The 18215-nt window shown below is 41.3% G+C and overlaps 1 protein-coding gene across 1 annotated transcript; it reads left to right on the top strand.

Annotated features, from left to right (window-relative positions):
- Positions 1-47: 47 nt before the first annotated feature.
- On the top strand, positions 48-17495 carry vbp1 (von Hippel-Lindau binding protein 1). Its single transcript, XM_021577612.3, has 6 exons — positions 48-358; positions 678-802; positions 1125-1191; positions 1994-2092; positions 15760-15898; positions 16495-17495. The coding sequence occupies exons 1-6, from the start codon at positions 278-280 to the stop codon at positions 16569-16571; spliced, it is 588 nt and encodes a 195-aa protein (XP_021433287.1). The 5' UTR covers positions 48-277; the 3' UTR covers positions 16572-17495.
- Positions 17496-18215: the final 720 nt, after the last annotated feature.

Below are 18215 nucleotides of genomic sequence, written 5' to 3'. Positions count from 1 at the left end.
ATAGCGCACCATATGTTAGTCTAGAGATACCTTCAGCCTTGGTTATTAGGACTCTACCTTTTAAAGATAGGTCCCTCTGTAGCCATTGATTTAGTTTCTTCTGGGTTTTTTTAATAAGAGGGTTAAAATTTAGAAAGCCTCTAGACTTCTGATCCTTTGTAATGGTTATGCCTAAATATGTAAGTTCTTCTTTTACTGGAATACCATAATAAGCAAGTCTTAATTCGGTAACGCCCAACTTCTACGTAACGAAGGAGGGAGTTGAGTCTTTTCCAAGATGGCGACGACCATAGACAGCTGCAATGCCGTACAGGCGACAAAGAAAAAACATCTCGGAATCCCCGAAGCAATATTTGTGGTGTGTAAAATATGAATTATATACATTGTGGCCATTATACTATATGAAATAACACTCTCGAATGTGTAATTGACGCTGTCCAGCCTCTAGGCTAGCCTGTCACGAATGTTCGCTAGCTATGTTCATTCACATCCTTTTAGGGAAATGGAAGCCTATTAGGCCTAGCTAACTATCGGATGTATATTGTCATCCAAATGCAATGAAACGGCCTTTCTTCAGCAATCTTGTGTGCTCACAATAAGTTTACTGTGCTATGTGAATGACTCGTCTGAAAGCTAACGCGTAACCTAGCTAGTTAACGTTATGTCAACCTTTGTAGGAGGATGTCGAGTCGTTTATGAAGCAACCAGGGAACGACACTGCAGACGCCGTCTTGAGAAAACTGGATGAGCAATACCAGAAATATAAATACATGGAGCTCAACCTGGCCCAGAAGAAACAAAGGTAACTAATATACAGCATAAGTTATTAACGGTAACTAGTCAAATGTCAAAACAGCAAAATGCTTGATTTGGTTTGCCTGGCATGATATTGTGGGATTGCACGTGTTGGACTATTCCACTGGTTCCACTGTTTCAAGTTTAGCTACCAATATTCCCAGAAGAGAGGAATTTGCCAATCTACAAACTAGTGTGCTATTGCGTTGTCTTCTGAGGTGATATCATTAGCTTTATTTAACTGATGGGATGACCCTGAGTTTTTGATGGATAAATATGTGATAGTGTTATAGTTCTGCTTCTATGGTGTTTCTCTCTGCTGTACCCAGGTTGAAAAGCCAGATCCCACAGATCAAGCAGACTTTAGAAATCCTACGACACATGCAGAAGAAGAAGGTAAACAGCATACAGTGCAGCCAGTGCAGTCCTCTTATACCCTTTTCATAGACAGACAAAGATCCCACAAGTTTACCATGCCTGCTTCCCTTTTACCTACTTTTTGGTATATCTGAGTGGGGTAGGGGGTAAAAAACATGGCCAATTAAAAGCCACCTAAAGACCTAGTCATGATTCCTGCATTTTCACAGACACTGTAACCAAAATAGGGGCGGCAGGTAGCCTGGTGGTTAGAGCGTTGGACGAGTAACCGAAAGGTTGCAAGATCGAATCCCCGAGCTGATAAGGTAAAAATCTGTCGTTCTGCCCCTGAACAAGGCAGTTAACCCACTGTTCCTAGGTCGTCATTGAAAATAAGGATCTGTTCTTAACTGACTTGCCTCGTTAGATTAAGGTTTAAAAAAATATTACCGGTATCAGGTCTGTAAATGGTTCTCAGAGTTTTTGCAGGTAAATACATTTCCGTTGTTTGATACCTCCCTAATTTGTAATGCAAACACCCCCCATGGTTTAACACCCTTTACCCCTCTTAATTTGCCAGTTACCCACTAATATGTGGTAAATAAGAGTGGTAAATAAGTTGCTGTTTGAAAGGGGGTCAGATAAACATTGCCTTATATTCTTACAGGTTCTTCTTACCACATATTCTGTCTGGAATGGGTATTACAGTGATTAATTACATCCTTGCAGGACAATTTGATCACTATAAGCTGTTGATCACTAACTGCATTCAAGATCAGTGGAGTGCAACGTATGTGGTGTTGAGTTGCTTTGTTTGCTTTACAAATCCCTCATCCTATAGGAAACCACAGACCCTATGGAGACACACTTCCTATTGGCTGACAACGTTTACTGCAAGGCTTCAGTCCCGCCCACCGACAAAGTTTGCCTGTGGTTAGGGGTGAGTACTAATACATGTCGTGTTCCTAAGTAACATTGTTTGGGATTATCTGATCACTTGCTCCCTATTTATGGAGCCCACTCCTTATCCATGAGGTTAGCCCAATATTAGACCTCTGATTATTACTTAATGAGTCTAGGTCTAAGGGCATTCCATAGCGACATCGTGTGAGTTAAGTCATGGTCAAATGACAGTACCTGCTTGCAACATCCATAAAATTGTAGTGTTTCAATTGCCGATTGCATCGCTGAGCAGTGAACAAGAAACTTATTAAATCCACCTTTAAGATGCTACCCCCTCCCCAATTCAAAATGCTTTCTTCTGGCTTTGCGCCAATACGTTTCCTCTTTCCCGTCTGCTGTAGCATGGTACCCATGTTGCGAGGCTGATTAGCTAGACAAACGGGTGTGAAACAAGAACTGGTGTACGTGCAAAGTGATGAAAACATGGACTCCATTTTTGGTTGATGAATTGAGGCTGTTCTGAGGGCTAAAGGGGGGGTAAACTCTGTTTGGTATACTCTATATCTGTGTATCTACAGGCTACATTGAGGTTTTTCTTGAATTATTTTTGGCTATCTGGCATTAGTGCGTAAGCCAAAAGATTTGGTGACGTTGTAGAAGAGGATCATGGCATTACCGGCTATGTTATGTGTGATGGCTGTGAGGCGCTAATAGGATTGGGCGACGTCTGAAATGACACATCGTCCCATCAACCTGTCCAAACATCGTTGATAGAAGATTGTATCGTTTCTATTTTTTGTTTTATCCGGGGCAGGGGGTGGAGCGCGTTGACTAGCAGACATCTGGCATTGTGTTGTGACAACTGCAGAGTTGCCTTTTATTGTCCCCAGCACAAGGTGGACCTGTGTAATGATCATGCTGTTTAATCAGCTTCTTGATATGACACACCTGTCAGGTTGATTATTTATCTTGGTAAAGGAGAAATGCTCACTAACGGGGATTTAAACAAATGTATGCACAATTTCAGCTCATGAAACATGGAACTGACACTTTACATGTTGTGTTTATAATTTTTGTTCAGTATAATTTGGAAATGATGCACAAAAAATCTTTCCCATTTTATTCGTTAATGCATTTTCTCCCCAGTCCCTAAACATCTTGCTCTTCAAAAGAAGCAGAGATAACAGAAAACTTTACTAATGTCAACTAGATTGAAACATTCTTTCTGGTGAGCAAGGGTTTATTTGGTCTTCTAGGGCTACATATAATGACATAAGAGAATTTAAGCTGCATGTATCTGGTTATAGACAAGTTGAGTAACAAGTAGCCTAACGAAATGTCGGAAATTATAAGCAGAAACATATTTAAATAAGGCAAAAAAATATGTCAGCCACTGTCCAATTTTGTGGGCTAGGGCTTCCTGAGTGGCGCAGTGGTTTAAGTTACTGCAGTGCTTGAGGCGTCACTACAGACCTGAGTAAAAATCCAAGGCTGTGTCGCAGCCGGCCGCGACCGGGAGACCCATGAGGCGGCGCACAATTGGCCCAGCGTTGTCTGGATTAGGGGAAGGTTTGGCCGGCCGTGATGTCTTTGTCCCATCACGCGACTCCTCGTGGCAGGCCGGGCGCATGCACGTTGACTTCGGTCGGCAGTTGTAATGTTTCCTCCGACACATTGGTTTCAAGGTTAAGCGAACAGGGTCGTGTTTAGAACGGCGCATGGCTCTCGACCTTCGCCTCTCCCGAGTCCGTACGGCAGTTGCAGCGATGGGACAAGACTGTAACTACCAATTGGTGCGAAAAAGTCTGACAGCATATTTTCTAAATTAGCGGGTCGGGTGTGGGCCTCCACTTATCACATATAGTCGGGCAGTTTCAGATGGGTTATTAGTAGGGATGCATGATATATCGGAATTGGCCAATATTAGCTAAAAATGCCAACATCTGTATCAGCCAATGTCAAGTTTAACGCTGATGGGCAAAACCGATGTCAAAGCTGACGTGCATACCTATATAACGTAGGTACATGATGTAATGGCGCCACGTAAAATGTTGCGCAATACGTGCACCACAGTTTTCCTAAACTAGCCCACAATGTCTGCTGTGTGAATCGAGCAGTCAACAAGTCGAGCAGTCATTTGAAAGAGTAACAACATTTCAGCGAGACAACTCGGGCGAAATCCATTAGTCTAGATAATGGATTTAATTGCCCTTGACAATCAACAGTTCTCTGTTGTGGGTGATGTCTGCCTTCGCCGACTGGTCAAGCACCTGTTAACACTACCAAGTGCGCTATTTTCCATTGTTGCCCTACCGGAGTTACACAGTAATAGCGTCACTGCCATTAGCTTCACAACATGCATACTATGGAACGCCGTTTGGGTCTTTGCGTGTCAAAGATACAGTAGCACTGTCAAAGCTGTACAAAAAAGTCTGCAAACAAGCAATGTGTTTACAATACCGTGTTGGTAATAAAGCATCATTTGTTCGACCGCAACTTCTGGGGTAGGTAGCTAGCTTTAGATTGGTACCTAGCTAGCACCAGTACAGCCAGCCTGAAAACAATGACCTGTAGAAACTGCAGTCGTTTTAATTGTTCTTAGCAATGATTTAGGAATCCTTGTGAGTAAGTATTAGCTAGGTTGCCACTTGTTCGCCTATTGAAATTGAACTTCAGTTCATGAAAATAAATAGCTAGCCAGCTACTTAACCCTGTTTCCCAAAGCTAACGTTATAAGCGGCCAGCTAGCGTCATCTGGCTAGTGAGGCTCGACCGGACCGGGTTATATGTTGTGAAGCTAGCCACAATACGATTAGGTACAATAGTGGAATTTGCGGGTTGCCTTCAAAATAAAAGTTTGTCATTGACAGTGATGCAAATGAATACAAATAGTAGAATCATGCCATACCTTTATTTTGAAGGCTAACCGCAAGTCCACTGTTGTGGCGAATCCTTATTGTGGCTAGCTTCACATAGATGGTCTGACCACCATTAATGAAATAAGAACTGTCTTATAAATTAGGGTTATTTTAGATGATGACACCTAGCTGTATTGTTAGCTAGCTAACTATATAGCTACTGAAACAGATTGTCGTTTTGCTATGTTTTTGGGGAAGAACATTGTTTGCACCCATGAGCTAGCTAGCTTTTGTTTATGACCAGCACTGAAGGTGCGCGAGACAACTTTACCAACATCATAGCAATATGTATCGATGAGTCGTTGTGACAAATGAAATACGAGTGATGGTCTAATCAATGTGTAATAACTACGTAAAAAATGTATGAACGCGTTAAATGATTGTGACGTGCAGTCATTCAGGTTCTGATTGGTCAACAAGCTTATCTGACACTTCAAAATGTGTTATTTGACACTTCAAATAGTGTTAAATAGTATATTTTTTGACACACGAAGACACAAACGCCATTCCATAGAAATCCTGGTTGAGAATGAAACAACTAAACAACACAGCAAGTAAGTGAAAGAAATAGGTTTTGATTATGCTTTACTGGTAATGGGGACATATGTAAATGCCAACAAAATAACTTTTTGGTCAGTATGGTGTGTGTTTAACCTTTTATTTAACTAGGCAAGTCAGTCAGGAACAAATTATTTACAATGACGGCCAAATCCGGACAACGCTGGGCCAATTGTGCGCTTCCCTATGGGACCCTCAATCATGGCCGGATGTGATACAGCCTGGATTCGAACCAGGGACTGTAGTGACGCCTCTTGCACTGAGATGCAGTGCCTTAGACCGATGCGTCCATGTGTGTGTGATCACTATTTAACTGCACTAGAATGCTTAAAAGGCCGCTAAAATGTTTAATATCGGTTAGCGCTATCGTTTTTTGGGGCAAGGAAAATATCAGTATCGGACAAAAATGTAGTATCGGTGCATCACTAGTTATTAACAGTTGCGGGTGGACAAACAGCTGACCACTACTGTATAAACATTAATACACAATCATGGAAAACAAACACATTCTTCTGTAAAAAGATCCCCAATCAGTCTTTTGAATTGCCCAAGAGCATGGATGGGCAACTACAGTCAAACTTTTCCCCCCGCCCCAGCTAACACCCCTGACTCCAATAATCAACATCTTCAGTTTAGCATGCAATTACACTGCATTTATTTATATGCAGTACCAGTCATAAGTTTGGACACCTACTCATTCAATGGTTTTTCTTTATTTTTTACTCTTTTCTACATTGTAGAAGAATAGTGAAGACATCAAAACTATGAAATAACACATATGGATTCATGTAGTAACAAAAAAGTGTGAAACAAATCAAAATATATTTTATATTTGACCTTTTTCAAAGTAGCCACCCTTTGCCTTGATGACAACTTTGCGCACGCTTGTCATTCTCTCAACCAGCTTCACCTGGAATCATTTTCCAACCGTCTTGAAGGAGTTCACACATGCTGAGCACTTGTTGGCTGCTTTTCCATCACTCTGCGGTCCAACTCATCCCAAACCATCTCAATTGGGTTGAGGCCGGGTGATTGGAGGCCAGGTCATCTGATGCAGCACTCCATCACTCTCCTTTTTTGTGAAAGAGCCCTTACACAGCCTGGAGGTGTGTTGGGTCATTGTCCTGTTGAAAAACATATTATAGTCCCACTAAGAGCAAACCAGATGGGATGGCGTATCGCTGTAGAATGTTGTGGTAGCCATGCTTGTTAAGTGTGCTTTGATTTCTAAATAAATCAGTGTCACCAGCAAAGCACCATCACACGACCTCCTCCATGCTTCACGGTGGGAACCACACATGCGGAGATCATCCGTTCACCTACTCTGCGTCTCACAAAGACACGATGGTTGGAACCAAGAATCTCAAATTTGGAGTCATCAGATCAAAGGACAGATTTCCACCGGTCTAATGTCCATTGTTCGTGTTTCTTAGCCCAAGCAAGTCTCTTCTTATTATTGGTGTCCTTTAGTAGTTGTTTCTTTGCAGCAATTTGACCATGAAGGCCTGATTCACGCAGTCTCCTCTGAACTGTTGAGATTAGAGGTCGACCGATTAATATTTTTTTTACGCCTTTATTTAATCTTTATTTAACTAGGCAAGTCAGTTAAGAACACATTCTTATTTTCAATGAAGGCATAGGAACGGTGGGTTAACTGCCTCGTTCGGGGGCAGAACGACAGATTTTCACCTTGTCAGCTTGGGGAATCCAATCTTGCAACCTTACAGGTAACTAGTCCAACGGAGGGAACTTTGGTTATTCCTTTCCTGTGGCGGTCCTCATGAGAGCCAGTTTCATCATAGCGCTTGATGGTTTTTGCGACTGCACTTGAAGAAACTTTCAAAGTAATTGACATTTTCTGGGTTGACTGCCCTTCATGTCTTTTAGGAATGATGAACTTTTGTTTCTCTTTGCTTATTTCAGCTGTTCTTCTCATAATATGGACTTGGTCTTTTACCAAATAGGGCGTTCTTCTGTATACCACCCCTACCTTGTCACAACACAACTGATTGGCTCAAACGTATTAAGAAGGAAATACATTCCACAAATGAACTTTTAACAAGGCACACCTGTTAATTGAAATGCATTCCAGGTGACAACCTCATGAAGCTGGTTGAGGGAATGCCAAGAGTGTGCAAAGCTGTCATCAAGGCAAAGGCTTGACTACTTTGAAGAATCTCAAATATATTTTTATTTAACTGTTTTTTTGGTTTCCACATGATTCCATATGTGTTATTTCATAGTTTATTCTACAATGTAGAAAATAAAGAAAAACACTTGAATGAGTAGGTGTCAACTTTTGACTGGTACTGCATATATTTAAATATTTTGAATTGAATTAAAAATATTTGTTACAGTGCCTTGCGAAAGTATTCGGCCCCCTTGAACTTTGCGACCTTTTGCCACATTTCAGGCTTCAAACATAAATATATAAAACTGTATTTTTTTGTGAAGAATCAACAAGTGGGACACAATCATGAAGTGGAACGACATTTATTGGATATTTCAAACTTTTTTAACAAATCAAAAACTGAAAAATTGGGCGTGCAAAATTATTCAGCCCCTTTACTTTCAGTGCAGCAAACTCTCTCCAGAAGTTCAGTGAGGATCTCTGAATGATCCAATGTTGACCTAAATGACTAATGATGATAAATACAATCCACCTGTGTGTAATCAAGTCTCCGTATAAATGCACCTGCACTGTGATAGTCTCAGAGGTCCGTTAAAAGCGCAGAGAGCATCATGAAGAACAAGGAACACACCAGGCAGGTCCGAGATACTGTTGTGAAGAAGTTTAAAGCCGGATTTGGATACAAAAAGATTTCCCAAGCTTTAAACATCCCAAGGAGCACTGTGCAAGCGATAATATTGAAATGGAAGGAGTATCAGACCACTGCAAATCTACCAAGACCTGGCCGTCCCTCTAAACTTTCAGCTCATACAAGGAGAAGACTGATCAGAGATGCAGCCAAGAGGCCCATGATCACTCTGGATGAACTGCAGAGATCTACAGCTGAGGTGGGAGACTCTGTCCATAGGACAACAATCAGTTGTATATTGCACAAATCTGGCCTTTATGGAAGAGTGGCAAGAAGAAAGCCATTTCTTAAAGATATCCATAAAAAGTGTTGGTTAAAGTTTGCCACAAGCCACCTGGGAGACACACCAAACATGTGGAAGAAGGTGCTCTGGTCAGATGAAACCAAAATTGAACTTTTTGGCAACAATGCAAAACACACCATCCCCACTGTCAAACATGGTGGTGGCAGCATCATGGTTTGGGCCTGCTTTTCTTCAGCAGGGACAGGGAAGATGGTTAAAATTAATGGGAAGATGGATGGAGCCAAATACAGGACCATTCTGGAAGAGAACCTGATGGAGTCTGCAAAAGACCTGAGACTGGGACGGAGATTTGTCTTCCAACAAGACAATGATCCAAAACATAAAGCAAAATCTACAATGGAATGGTTCAAAAATAAACATATCCAGGTGTTAGAATGGCCAAGTCAAAGTCCAGACCTGAATCCAATCGAGAATCTGTGGAAAAAACTGAAAACTGCTGTTCACAAATGCTCTCCATCCAACCTCACTGAGCTCGAGCTGTTTTGCAAGGCGGAATGGGAAAAAATGTCAGTCTCTCGATGTGCAAAACTGATAGAGACATACCCCCAAACGACTTACAGCTGTAATCGCAGCAAAAGGTGGCGCTACAAAGTATTAACTTAAGGGGGCTGAATAATTTTGCACACCCAATTTTTCAGTTTTTGATTTGTTAAAAAAGTTTGAAATATCCAATAAATGTCATTCCACTTCATGATTGTGTCCCACTTGTTGTTGATTCTTCACAAAAAAATACAGTTTTATATCTTTATGTTTGAAGCCTGAAATGTGGCAAAAGGTTGCAAAGTTCAAGGGGGCCGAATACTTTCGCAAGGCACTGTACATGGAGTCTTTTGTTTCATCCATAATGCATAATAAGCATCATCAACAGGTGGAAACATATTGGGTGTACGCTGATAAGCTGTAGGATGAATACATTAATGTACAAGACCTGTTCACCGAAAATATAATTGGTCATAAGAAGGGCCTGAGATCAAAGTCAATATTCAGACCACTAGGGGTCAATGTTTTAAAAAACAATATCCAGTGGGCTTCCCTCTAGTAGTAGGATCGAGGGCTGGGTGATATGGCCAAAATATCATATGGTATTTTTGACTGTATTTTATGTTTTTGATTACTATTAGTAATCACCCTATGGTGGAATGAATCACTTTGGCCTGTATTTTATTTTATGGTGGAAACGCATATATATATGTGTGTGTGTGTGTGTGTTATTTCAATGGGTCTTTCTCCATTCAAATAGTTTAATACTGTTCAATTCAACTTAAACCTAAAGTAATTTCCTGCATTTCCATGTATTTCTGCATTTTCTGGGCTCATTTGAGATCCTTTCCACACTGCCACCATATGGGCAAAAATACTAGGCCTTATTTTTAACCAAATGTTGCAATTGCATTTAGATCAAAACACTTGGGTGAACTTTTGGAATCATGGCAATATAATATTTATTATAATTCTATAGTTAGAATATAAATAATAGTGAGCACTTTGAATACAGTGTTTGACATGACAGAATGGAAATGCCATGGACAAGTTATTGTGACGTTGTAGGAACCAAAGTGACGTTTCCTAGGGGACCCTATAATCTTTGGCTACATTAAATCTTTATTCATAAAGCCAACATATTCATGCTTCACCTATTCCTCTTTGATTTAGAAGATATTGTTGCACAAACAACATGCAACATAGCTAGCCAGCTAACTAGTGATTAGCATTAGTGGCTAACACGATTTAGCTTAACTTGCTAAGAATATACAAACTAGCTATTTGCAGATGTAAGAAATGCAAACTAATATTGTACTTATAGAACGCTTGGGGAATTATATGAAGATCAAAGTGGAAACAACATTTGTCATCAACATTGTTGCTTGTGCTGCATTGACCATGCAGACTGAACAAAAGTGTCTCATGGCCAAGCAGCAACAACATGCGCTCCTTGAGTGAATGGGGGTGGGACTAGGTCTGTGTGAAAAGTGGCATGGAGAGAGGGTATACTCAAACTATAAAAATTGACATTTACACACGCGTATCACATTTAACAAACCAAACATTAAAATATTGTTATAGAAGGCAAAGTAAAAACCCTAACTGGTCCGTGCATAAATACCGGTGTATATAGTAAAATACAGTACATTGCCCAGCCCTAGTAGGAACTCAATGTTACATCCTCTCCTTGGTAGAGCATCATGCTCAATTTTATTTGTATTTTAGGGAGGAGAAAGGATGATTAGCTTCAACAAAGTGTGTTGCTACTGGATAGTCAGTGTTCTCACCTGGTTGAGCTGAGGTGTTCAGCTATGCCTTTTAACTGTCTTTTCGTTTGTCCTATGTAGGCTTTCCCACATGTGCAGGTGATGAGAGATTACTCCCTTTGTCTTGCTTGAGATGATACCCTCAACGGGTTTTTCGGACCTGTATGTGGGTGTCTGAAGAACAATGCTTTTTCAGGGTTGCTTTCATTTTCTCCGAACACTGTGTACGTAGTGTACTTCGTGCAAAACTCTGTTTTTCTTCTTTGGTTTAGGCTACAAGGACAAAGCTGTAAATGCTGCAGTGATGAAAATATCTCAAAAACCAAGAGAGAAATTGCTAAAAACTAAACCAAAGAAGAAAAACAACACAAGCCAAAGCGATTTATAGGATATTTATTTTGTCTGTATATTTTCTACCTGCAGTCTGCAATTTTTTTAGTTGTTGTCTTTATGTAGGTTATTTTTTCCGTAGTTGGCAATGGTTTATTTTCATTTAGATTTGGATATAATTTTGCTTAATGACATGACAATGATTTTCCTATATGAAGACATTTTAAATTTAAATGGATACTGTTCCCCTAAAATGTGCATATGAAACCTACCAATCTGTGTGCCAGGTATGATTTAACTTGGCATTCCACATGACTCCTTGTGTAGCCTATTACCGGCAACTTCAGGAGAGTAATGTCAGAATCTGTGAAAGACAGCAGGAGTGGAAGGAGAATGGTTGGGTCAAGTTAAGGTTTTTTCTTCTGTTTATCTAGATCTCTGGCTCCCTCTTGAATTATTGTGTGTTATTTCATCAAACAGTAAGCTTAAAGCATAAGACAAGCTGAATGCATATAGTAGATTTAATTAAAACACATGGGTTGTGTGTATATATCAGAAAATACATGTTTAAAAATGTCAACCATGGCCTTCCGAGCAGCGCAGCGGTAGGGTGGTGCACAATTGGCCCAGTGTCGTCCGGATTAGGGGAGGGTTTGGCAGAGTGTGCTTTACTTGGCTCATCGTGCTTTATTGACTCCTTGTGGCGGGGCGGGCGCCTGCAGGCTGACCGCGGTCGTCAGTTGACGACATATTGGTGCCGCTGGCTTCCGGGTTAAGCTGGTGGGTGTTAAGAAGCGCGGTTTGGCGTGTCATGTTTCAGAGGACGCATGGCTCAACCCTTGCCTCCAGAGCCCGTTGGGGAGTTGCAGCGATGAGACAACGCAAAAAGGCGGTAAAATACAAATAATCTATATATGTTGACCAGTTGATTGGTCGAAAGAACCGACTACTTTCGGTCGACCAAGATGTATATCTTTTTTTTAGAAGGGGACAGCCCTAGGTCCCATGTTTCATGAGCTGAAATAAAAGATCCCAGAAATGTTCCATATGCAGAAAAAGGTTATTTTGCTCACATTTTGTGCACACATGTTTACATCCCTGTTAGTGAGCATTTCTCCTTTGCCAAGATAGTCCATCCACCTGACAGGTGGAGTTGATTAAACTTCATGATCATTACTAGGGTTGCACATTTTGGAATATTCAGAGGTATAAACTTTCTGTGGGAATTAATGGGAATATATGTAAATTTAATATTAATACCATTTAAATGTAATGTTTTTTGCATTGGATATATTTACCTTATCATATGGATGCAGAAACAAAAACCTTTTACCTTAACATAAGTAGACATTGCAAATGATTAAATCCTTCCAATAGAATTTTAAAAAACTATTTAGTTACAAATTGAACTTTAATTAAATGAGTTGACTTTTCACATGGGATGATTTCACTGAACAACAAAAGAAAGGGAACATGGAATGATCCCCAGTGATCTATTGCATCTCCCAAAAATGTTTTCAACATCTGTAAAATAATAGTCTAGAAACTAATGCTTAGGTTGTCTTCCTCCCTGGACCATCTCAATGTCCACGTCTTGAACATCAGACTCTGAGGCCTCATCTCCACTGTCACTTTCCAACCCTGTTGAAAAAGCCCAAAATTTGCCCAAGATGCCACCAATTTTTCAACCCTTGTATTGATCAGCCTGTTGCGTACTTTGATGTGTGTGTTCCCAAACAAGGATCAGTTGCGCTCTGAGGAGGCTGATGGGATTTGGAGGATGATGGAGGCAACAGGGGAAAGAGTCTCAGATCCACAAAGTCCCTTCCACCAGGTGGCTGATGAGATATGTTGGCACGGCTGCCCTATTGCATCTCCCTCCCAAAGCCTTGCTTGGATGTATACTTCACCAGACAGCCAAGAACCTTGCCCTCATCCAGGCCAAGGTGGCGAGACACGGTAGTGATGACACCATAGGCCTTGTTGAACTCTGCAGCAGACAGGATGCTCTTGCCAGCATACTTGGCGTCCAACATGTACGCTGCGGTGTGTATGGGCTTCAGGCAGAGGTCTTCATGATTTTTGATGTGTTTCAGAACTGCAGTTTCCTCTGCTTGGAGCAACAGTGAAGTGGGCAGGGCAGTACAGATTTATTCTCTTACATCTGCAAGCAGAGTCTGAACATCAGACAGGATGGCATTGTCTCCCTCAATCAATGCAATTGCTACTGCTATAGGTTTCAGGCTGCTTTACCACTCTCTCCCAAAATACATCACCCAGGAGGATCCTCTTGATTGGGCTGTCCATATCGGCAGACTGTGATATGGCCATTTCTTGGAGAGACTCCTTTCCCTTCAGGAGACTGTCAAATATGATGACAACACACCCCAACGGGTGCTGCTGGGCAGCTTGGTGCTATTATTCTTCTCCCTTTGCTTGGTGAGGTAGATTGCTGCTATAACTTGATGACCCTTCACATACCTAACCATTTCCTTGGCTTTCTTGTAGAGTGTATCCATTGTTTTCAGTGCCATGATGTCCTTGAGGAGCAGATTCAATGCATGAGCAGCACAGCCAATGGGTGTGATGTGAGGGTAGGACTCCTCCACTTTAGACCAAGCAGCCTTCATGTTCGCAGCATTGTCTGTCACCAGTGCAAATAAATTCTTGATGACTGCCTTCAGCTCATCTGCAATATAGAGACAGGTGTGTCTGTTGTCCCTTGTGTCTATGTTCTTGTAGAATACTGGTTGAGCGGTGGAGATGATGTAGTTAAATATTCCTTGCCCACGGACGTTCGACCACACATCAGAGATGATTGCAATACATTCTGCTTTCTCTATGATTTGCTTGACCTTCACTTGAACTCTGTTGAACTCTGCATCCAGCAAATGAGTAGATAAAGCATGTCTGGTTGGAGGAGTGTATGCTGGGGGAAGAACATTCAGAAATTTCTTCCAATACACACTGCCTGTGACCATCAGAGGTGAACCAGTTGCATACACAGCTCTAGCAATACATTCATCAGCATTTCTCTGACTATGTTCCTCCATTGAGTCAAAACTTCTGATTCCAGGAGGACCATGATTTGTTGCTATCGAAAAGGTGTCGGATTCATAATTTTCACCTCGAATATAAATAGTCTTTTGTCAGAGGTTGCTTGTTATGAGTGCTGAGGGGACTTTATGCACTTGGCCAGATGATTCTGTGTCTTTGTTGCATTCTTCACATATGATTTGGTACAGTATTTGCAAATGTATACAGCTTTTCCTTCTACATTAGTTGCAGTGAAATGTCTCCACACATCAGATAGTGCCGTGGCATTTTCCTGTAAAGATTAGAAAACAATTTGTAAAAAAAAAACATACAATTCCATGTACTGATACATAATTATGCAGTTAGATTAAATAACTCCTTTTGTAAGATTTTTTTTAAAATGAAACATGTATGGAAACAAGTGAATTAACACTCCTCAGTTAGCAGGCTCAAGCAAGCGGAAACCTACATGGTAGCAAAAACTAACTAGCAGAAATTATTAACAAGTTAGAAATGATTTAAACACACATTGTGGAGGCTACTATTTACTAGTTAACAAAAAAGCATGTATGTCATATAAAATATATTCACCCCACCCAGTATTGTAATAAATTTACCAGAAAGCATGTTGGCTCAGACCTTGTAGTACTGTGTTGCAATTCAAATCAAATCAATCAAATCAAATTTTATTTGTCACATACACATGGTTAGCAGATGTTAATGCGAGTGTAGCGAAATGCTTGTGCTTCTAGTTCCGACAATGCAGTAATAACAAGTAATCTAATTCCATTGAATTGGAGATAGTTTAACCAAAATATGCCACAAGACCTAGAATTGCCTTATGTGTATCCCACAAACAAGGTTCACTGTTATAAGCACTTTTTTTTAATGAATTTAAGCAAAAATTCCCCAAATTCCAGGGCTTAACTAACCATGGAAAATGTATTTCAATTGACTGATTCAGTTATGAACTATAACTCAGTAAAATCTTTGAAACTGTTGCATTTAAATGTTTGGTTCACTATAGTTTAATCTGCTGTGTGTGCTGGGGATGGGGGGGGGGCACACCATTCCGGCCCCACGGGACTGGAATTGCCCATCCTTGCCCTAGAGGCATCAATTCATCCAATTTTAGAAATCCCTGGAGATTTTTCTACCAAGTAAAGTGCAAAAAAACTAAAAGCGTATTTTGCCCAACTCAGTGGAGATCTCCTGAGTCAGCAGAGATATCCCTGGGACATCGTACGTCTCTAAGTTAACAATAAGTAAGATACGGCTGAAGTTTATGCAGGAGGCCCAGTCTCTGCAGTTTACTTTAATATCATTCACTCTTAACCTCCCACTCTGTTTTCATCTCCGCCTCTCCTCTTCCAGGCCAATGTGACGTTGGAGGACGGCATAGAATAAAAGCAAGCACTATTGAAGTTTACTATTTTATATGTTGCTCACTCACTTTTCCTCGCTTCCCTCCATCCCCTCTCCTCTACCAGGCCAATGTGATGTTGGAGTACGACATCGACGAAGCCCAGTCTCTGCTGGAGAAGAATCTGGCGACCGCATCACGCAACCTGGACTCCCTGGAAGAAGACCTGGACTTCCTGCGAGACCAGTTTACCACCACCGAAGTCAGTATCCTTATGCTTAAATATAGGCCCAGGGACTAGCATTTAACAGGCCTGGAATCTGGAGAAAAATCTGTGATACAATGTTTGAAATAGGGAAATGTACCTCTGGACATTAATACATAGTGTCAGGTGCCCCCCCCTCAGGCAAAACTGATCCTAGATCAACACTTCTACTCGTAGAGACTATAGGGTTATAGGCCCAGGTTTTTGGGAGCTGAAATGTCTGCTTGTTTTCTCATTAGGACAGTTTTATGGTCTTGTAGGGCTGAGGTAATTGCTGCAGGCGTTTGACAGGTGATAGCTGTGGCAGACAGTTGTGTCAAAGCATGGAATGCAAGTGTGTTCAGTAGGCATGAACCAGGGGGAAACAACACATTGAAACTGAGGTACATACTTAACATTGGCAATTTGATCTTGTTCAAACTGTTGGTAAGTACTGTTCTTTTGATAGACTGTTAAAGATAGTGTTGGGTGCTCTAACAACTAAATTAGAGATGCCGCATGGCATGCACACACAAGGCGTGGTACTCTCCTTACTCTCCTTATACTAGATAACTTTCATAGACTGAGATGTCATCCTTAACCCATTGCCCCTCTCAGACATGGCACGAGTCTACAACTGGGACGTAAAGAGAAGGAGCAAGGATAACCTCCTCAAATCAGTTGAGAAGTCTTAAGAAATAGGGATGTCCTCCCGCCCCTGCAACCCACCCAAACTCCATGTCTTTGTTCACATCTCTAGTTTCTACAGTACAAATCTGCATCCTGTTCCCTATATAGTGCACAACTTTTAACATCAAAAGTAGTGCACTGGATCGGGATAGGATGTCATTTGGGACTCAGGCCAAGCTTTATTCTATTGATTTGTTACTTTTAAAAATTATTTTTTCAAGTAAAAAAAGACAAAACAGAAGTTACTACAGCAGTTTTTTTGTATGATGTTACTACTATTATTAAGCGCTCATATTTTTTGACCGCCTGCGACTAGGTTTTCACTGTCCACTTTCTCATCCTCACTCTTTTTTGTTTTTTTTCTTTGATGATTTTTCCAGCTGTTATTGACAATGATCTTCACTGTGTACTAGTTTGGGAACTTGGTTTGCTTTCGGAACACCCTGCGCTACTACACATAATCCTCGCTGACCAGGAAATGGGAACGAGGAGGAGAAACAGCTCACCAGTCAAAGCGGAAACCTTCCTCTGATGTGATTTCATGAGTGTGTGATGTCAAAATGGTGCACTCTGGATTCAGAATGTTCAGACGGTTGTTCCATGCCCCCTCTTTCCTCTCCTCTGTTCTGTCCCTTACTCCCTGCATGAGTCTGAAATGGTGCCCTATTCTCTATATGGTGCAATACTTTTTACCAAAAGCCTACGGGCCTTGGTCAATAGTAGTGCACTATATATAGAGAATAGGGTGCCATTTTAGACAACTTCTCAGCTTTCTTGTCGCTCTTCTGCTACCACCTGCCTGTTTTGTTTATTTTATCTTCCTCCTGTCTAGTTTGCTCCTCTGTCCACTTCCTAAATGTATTTATTTGTCACGTTGTATCCATTAAGACACTTGAGTGACAAAAATAAATTACAAAAAAGAAACTTTACATGGTGGTCCTGTGTGGGTGACATGAAACATGTTAGAGTGGGTGTGCGCAGACATTTTACACTCACTTCACCTCTCACAGGCCGGGTGGTAGTCTGGCTAAAGCTACAACTTAATTTGGCTGAATATTCCAGTGTTTTAGATTTGATATCAAATGTTTGATATGAGGAGACTACAGAATGTCACCTCATATTGTCCCTGTGCAGTGTCGCTGCACAGCTATTTTCAGGTCTCTCCAGAGATATTCGATCGGGTTCAAGTCCGGGCTCTGGCTGGGCCACTCAAGGACATGCAGAGACTTGTCCCAAAGCCACTCCTGCGTTGTCTTGTTGGAAAGTGGACCTTTGTCAAATAGGTCCTGGGCACTCTTGAGCAAGTTGTCATCAATGATCTCTGTACTGTGCTCCGTTCATCTTTGCCTGCATCCAGACAAGTCTCCCAGTCCCTGCCTCTGAGAAACATCCCCACAGCATGATGCTGCCACCACCATGCTTCACCGTAGGGATGGTGCCAGGTTTCCTCCAGACGTGACGCTTGGCATTCAGGCCAAAGAGTTCAATCTTGGTTTCATCAGACCAGAGAATCTTGTTTCTCATGGTCTTGAGAGTCTTTAGGTGCATTTTGGGAACACACCCACACAATAAATATCATGTACCTTTCACTGAGGTGTGGCTTCCGTCTGGCCACTCTACCATAAAGGCCTAATTGGTGGAGTGCTGTG

The sequence above is a fragment of the Oncorhynchus mykiss genome, chromosome 21, assembly GCF_057628025.1.
Source record: "Oncorhynchus mykiss isolate SJ-2025 chromosome 21, ASM5762802v1, whole genome shotgun sequence".
Taxonomy (NCBI): Eukaryota; Metazoa; Chordata; class Actinopteri; order Salmoniformes; family Salmonidae; genus Oncorhynchus; species Oncorhynchus mykiss.
The sequence above is the reverse complement of the archived record's forward strand: the minus strand, read 5'-3'. Positions and strand labels throughout refer to the sequence as shown.